Consider the following 6,448-nt stretch of genomic DNA (forward strand, 5'->3'; position numbering starts at 1 on the left):
AATAGTAGACTAATATCTATTTTGAGCGGAACTCTCTGTTGGCAGAGTCAATCGCATTTGACAAGCACGCACATTCAGGCAGCACTGAAACAAATGACTTTAGACAGCTCTGTGAAAGTTCCAAGGTACAGGATTGCAAAATGAAAAATTCAATGAGTTTCCTGTTCTTCATATCATAGGGTTTTACAACCCATTCTGCCCTTATCATCAACTCCTTATATTGTATAATCACCCACATTTTAAGTGCATAATCTGTCATGATATAGTGTTTCAAAGGGAATCGCAAACCATGTCGGGCTTATTGTTATTAAAATAGACCGTGATTTCAACTGTATTTGAGCAGTGGAGAAATGGATTATCTACAGTATGTTTGAGCACCCTTGACATTGTAAGTATAAATGAGGTGTAAATGTGTATAGTACTTCAATATAGAACAACAGCGGGGGAAATGCATTGAGTGGCATTAGGAAAGCTACTTTTGCCCTATTTAAAACAAAATTGTTCACTCAGGAAAAAATGAAAATTAAATCAATAAACAGAAACCAGTGGGCTGGAAGTGTATCACTGCTCCAGCCACTATGGAAACTCTAACTGTGGGGTACCCTAATATGATGAGTTTGACCCAGTCAGTGGAAAAGTTTCCAGGAGGCCACTGCCATACCTATATTTCATATCTAGAGAAAAAAATAATAATTCTGCTGCCAGTTTCACATGAGTATGTTTCAGAAGTGGGAAGAATAATCATTTTGCAAGAGGTATTAAAATCTGTGTATTATTCGTTCACTATGTTTTTTGATTTATAATGAAAGTTCTGTTTTTTTTTTGTTTTTGTTTTTTTTCAAAAATGATAAACAAGAATTCAGCTTAATTTTAAGTTTTTTTGTTCATGGGTATAAAAATGAATAAACAGCTTCAATATTGATTTCTGCACATGGGCGGGAATTGAATGGTCCTTTCTGCTGATTGATCAGCCGGAGATCAAACCGTGCAATCATCAGTTCTTCCTCAGCTTAACGTGGCAGAATAATAGTCCTCCACTGCTGCAGGTGTACGGATTCTTAACAAATTTATTGTAACTAGATTTAATCTTTTTCTTATTAAAAACCAGACCAGACAAATTAATGGCTCGACACAACCCATACTAGGGCAGAGCCTAGACAGGGCTTTCTTCTGTGTAGACTGGTCCCTCAGTAAGTTTGTTTGTTTATTTAATAATTAATTTTAAATTAAATATTTTATAACACTAATACAAAAAGCAAATAACAATGTATTGACTTTGGTATATAATATAACATTAACGCAGTAACTGTCATTCTGACTGTCTGACATCTGTTTTGTAATGTTCTCTTTTATTTTATTAAAATGTATTATAATTAAGATCTTAAAAGTATATGTGCTTGTGTGCGGCACACACATAACTGCAGTGCAAGATTTACATGAATGTAATGACTTGCCTTATAGGTTTATTTCTCACTAAATCCTACAGTATACCTTCAGAACGCTTGTAATATACACTATGAGGTGCATATCTGAGATTTGCAGTTACCCTAGTTTACACAGTTCCAATAAGTTGTGATGGGTTAAATAAACTCAGTAAACAAAAATAAGCAGACAAACGTGACTACAATCAAGCACAGACCAGTATTGAAGTGTACAGAAATTATGCAGTCACAAGTCATAACTTAATGTAGTAAATTAAAAGGTAAAAGGTAATTTAATTAATATTGAGCAATAATTGATGTTCACTTGGATTTTTTCCTCAGCAGGGGAAATAATACTCATTTGCAGTCATATGGTAAAATGTATGTTTTTATTTGTGTACATTCAAAATGACTACAAACTAGCATGCCTTTGAAAAATAAAGAAAACAACAGAATGCACTATGTTGCACTATGTTTATATTATTTGATTTTAAATGCATCACTTTGGAATAAAACACAACATGTATCATGATTAAAAACATAACTTTCAGTCTGGAAAATATAGTAGGCTATAGCAAATTATTTTGCGGACCCTTTGGAACTTTGAGAACCACTGGTCTACACAAAAGAAAGCACTGTCTAGGATCTGCCCCTGTACGAATGTTGAGCCATTCATTAGTCTGGTTGTTGTTGATAAGATAAATATGAAACGCAGTTGCAATAAAGGCGTTAAAAATCCATACATCTGCAGCAGCGGAGGACTATTATTCTGTCTTGCGAAACTAAGAAAGAACTGATGACTGCACAGTTTGATATTTGGCTGACCAATCAGAAGAAAGGAGCATTTAATTCCTGCCCACATGAAGAAATTAATATTCAAGCTGTTTATTCATTTTGTGTGAGTGAATGTCCAGCACTCTCTCCACCCTCAATACCACGACTGAGGTGAGACCCTTGAGCAAGGTGTAGGTGTGTGTGTGTGTGTGTGTGTGTGTGTGTGTGTGTGTGTGTGTGTGTGTGTGTGTGTGTGTGTGTGTGTGTGTGTGTGTGTATGTATGTGTGTGTGTGTGTGTGTGTGTGTGTGTGTGTGTGTGTGTGTGTGTGCGCGCGCATGTTTATCACTACTCACTGATGTGTGTGTGCACTTGGATGGGTTAAATGCAGAGCACAGATTCCAAATATGGGGCACCATACTTGGCCACACATCACATCCTTCATCCCTTCTCTTTCCCTTTATACTTCATGTTTGAGGGTGGGTTGTCTCCACTATTAAGCATAAAAACTTAAAAAAAAAATTCTGATCACTTCAAAATGCGCATATTAAAAATCACATGTCTTTCTGTTGTTCTGATGTTTAGTGTATTGGTGCAGGAATGGGGTTTCTGAGCCTTCAATTACCAAGACAAGGATTTAACCTAAATAGGAAGTCATGGAGTGACACTAATAGGATTCAATGAGGAAAAACAACATCATTAATTTGCTGGTACTCTGCAGGGTGAAAGGCAACCCTTTGTGCATTTATTCAACTAGCAGGATGAAGACTGCTCCTTACAGTTGACTCTGCTCCAAAATAAATATAAAGCTACTGTACTTTAACAGACATTATTTAGTTCATGAGTCAGTGACATACAGTATAAAAGCGACCTCAAGTTATAAATGTATTATTTGTATTTACAGTTTATTTAAAAAAATGTGTAAATAAATGGTTTAAAATTTGTTATAACAATCAATTAATAATAAACAGCATATACCTTTCAACTTGTGTGTACAGATCCTATTCATTATCTTAATCATAATCATCATTTTACTAATATATTTATTTCATTATTTAAGAAAATGTTTTTCAATTTTACAAATATCACGCATTCTCATGAATTAAGTTTTCTACTAACTAACTAATACTGTCTTGCTAAAAAAAATATTGACTCGGTCAGTTGATATGCAGCAAGTTAATTTAGTTAATTTTGTTTGCTTATATAATAATAGATTATGACAAAGTACTTAAAGTTCTCGAGCCGCGTCATGGAACGCTATGGGGAACGCCATTGGTGGGCAGCACTCTGAATCATGTCTACAACCAATCAGACGACGGGAGTGACGTCACAAGCGCGGTGACGTCACTCCCGTCGTCTGATTGGTTGTAGACATGATTCAGAGTGCTGCCCGCCAATGGCGTTCCCCATAGCGTTCCATGACGCGGCGTCTCGTTCCCTCAGGGAACTAGGGTTACATACGTAACCTGAGACGTTTTCTTTTCATGCATTTAATTATTTTCCCCCTTCTTTATTTTGATATCAGGACATTTGTGTCATCCTTATTCTTTCCATTTTTGACTTTATCAAAAAATATCATTGTAATTCAAAATTAAATACATGCTCATAGTTGATAGAGTGATTAAAATCTTTCTATGTATGAACTGAAAATAATAAATAGATCAAACAATGCAATTGCACAGCAATACAGGAACTATCATCTATATTTTTTTCAGTTCATCTTAACCTTTATGTTGAATGCCCAGTCTATTTTCTAAATTACAGTCATACATTTCATTCTAACAATTTCTTAATTGTCTGAAAGCTCAAATACCTAGTTCTTCCAAGAAATTCTAGATGACGCAGGCTGATGGGTTGTTAATGTAACTGATGATATCATTTATACAACTTGGCACAAGCTGATTGGTTCATGTTGCGTACGCAACCAATGAGCTTGCAGCTATTTAAATGGCTGGTAGCATTCACTTGGGCATTTTGCAGCGTGAAAGCCCCCGGCTCCACCTGTATAGATCTGCTACGGGTTATTTTATGCTATTTGTGAGGCAGCAGTATGTCTTAAATACTCACAGCACCGCATTGCCATATGCTTTCACAAAAGCAAGTTCTGTACTTGCTTGCAGCAACAGCAGCAGCAATAATCTACAATTAAAGCTGCAAGCAGCGATGAACGGGCCCTCGCACACGGGCTCACCGCCGACCGGTGGCTTTAGGAACACAGCAAATGGTGGGTAGTATGCTTTTAATACAGTAAAAATAGGAGAAATATGTCAAAGTCACTTAAATGTGCCAAATTTCCTGCTGCCAGCTGGTGGCGCTATGCCTATAACTGATTATGGGCATGTAGATGTGTTCAGGCCACCACTTTCATCAAACATATGAAGTTTGGTGCAGATTGACCTTGGTATGTTTGAGTTAGTGAAAGATATGATATATCCTGCTGCCAACAGGTGGCGCTATGATAATATCTGAATATTGGCCTTTAGGTGTCTTCAGGCCAGGACTCTTACCAAACCTGTGAAGTTTGAGGCAGATCGGACATTTTATGGCTGAGTTATAACAACTTCTATGTCCATGGCGAAACATCAAACTTTGTCACGCAGCCAAAGACTCGCCCTTTAACGAAAACTCAAGATCTTCGCAATTTAACATCTCTAAGACCTCTAGCGCAGACTGACCAAATATAATGTTGATATCATTAAATCTCTATGAGGAGTTTGCTATAAACCTAAACCCCTGCAAGGACTTCAGATAATGCCAACTGTGAACCAATATGCTACATTTTTCCTATATTCTGATGATGACGATAAGAACATGATTCATGATGATAACAAAATGTTATTATTGCTTGCTTTACGCCCACCATTTCTGCTTAAATGTCATCGTTACCTATCTGTACAATTTGTGTGTGGATATTGCTTTGCTGGTGACTCCTGTTATAAGACATCACTCTTAAGCGCTACATAACTAAGAATCAATTAGGAAAACGGTGCCCAGTTGGCACATGCATTCACAGTAACCCTCAGCCAGTTTGGATTTAAAGTTTACAGAATTGAAAGGGTTAAACTTTAAAATCAACACACAGACACATACACACTAAATATACAATTTTACCATCCAGTTTCATTTGTTAACATTGTTAACATGAACAATAATTAAATAGCATTTATTAATGTTAATTAATATTAACCTAAAAAGGTACTCATATATTGTTTAAAGGTAAATTAGTATCTTTTAACATTAGTTTATGTACTGTGAATTAACATGAACATGAACACAGTTCATGTGGGTGTACAGCAATACACAATAAAGTGCTCTATAAACACTTCATTCTTTCAAAATATCTTTAAAAATCAAGTTGGGTATTGTAATGGGGCGATATATAAATATAACTCATCTTAAAGTGGTATAATTTTCAGATGTTTTGAACAGATAACAGCAAAGTTTGTTTTGTTGTCAAAGTTTGTCTTGAAATTGTTAGTGTTTTTTTATTGAATCTAAAATTTAAATTATGAAAATAAATGTCTATCAATGAAGATAAATCGCTCATGCTAAAAAGTTGTATTTTTCTTAATCTTTTGCTATGTGACTGAATAGGACAAGTTCATGGTACAGTTCAGTAAAAAATAAATAAAAAAACAACAACTGCAATATACAAAGAATGAAAGAGTTCGTGACCCTTTATATTTTCTCAAAGATCAGACTCTCAAAGTTCAGACATATTTATGTAGATTACACTACAGCAATGTGCAATGTGCAATGTGCATCTTCCTCAAAGATGGTCTTAAGCAAAACAGCATGTTCCACTGGTCTCTCTCCCTTTCACCCCTCCCCCCTTCAGTCAATCTTCTAGTGACTCAACACAGACAGTCAGCCCAGTGACAGCAGGTTAATGATTTCTTTTTTTAATTTTCTTTAATTCATAGAAGCTTGTATAATTATGATATTACCAGCACTTGCTCATAATGATTAGATCTCTGTGTGAAAAAAGTTGTAAAGAGTTTGGATGCTGCACTTTAAAGATATAAAAAAATAAGGTTATGTTTTTTACTACATTTAGAAAAAAAATACCACGTCAACACCGTTCGAGATATCCCAAATCCGCTCGCAATTTAACATCTTCAGAATATTATCTTCAGGTTAAAAAAGTTTGGTGTGAACAGCTTATTGTTCTTAGTAGAAGTGTGAATTTGTTTACAGCCTGATTTTTCCAAAAATCCACATTCAAATCAAAATAGCCGGCTTCCTGTTGGTCTT

The 6,448-nt window shown here is 35.5% G+C and overlaps 1 protein-coding gene across 1 annotated transcript in view; it reads right to left on the bottom strand.

Moving 5' to 3' along the window:
* Window positions 1–2,639, bottom strand: part of sgcd (sarcoglycan, delta (dystrophin-associated glycoprotein)) — a 108,010-nt gene extending 105,371 nt beyond the window's left edge. Inside the window, exon 1 of the mRNA XM_073824946.1 lies at window positions 2,616–2,639. Coding sequence (XP_073681047.1) covers window positions 2,616–2,639 — 24 coding nt within the window. The remainder of the gene's footprint in view (window positions 1–2,615) is intronic.
* Window positions 2,640–6,448: the final 3,809 nt, after the last annotated feature.

Source organism: Garra rufa, chromosome 19 (assembly GCF_049309525.1).
Source record: "Garra rufa chromosome 19, GarRuf1.0, whole genome shotgun sequence".
Classification (NCBI taxonomy): domain Eukaryota; kingdom Metazoa; phylum Chordata; class Actinopteri; order Cypriniformes; family Cyprinidae; genus Garra; species Garra rufa.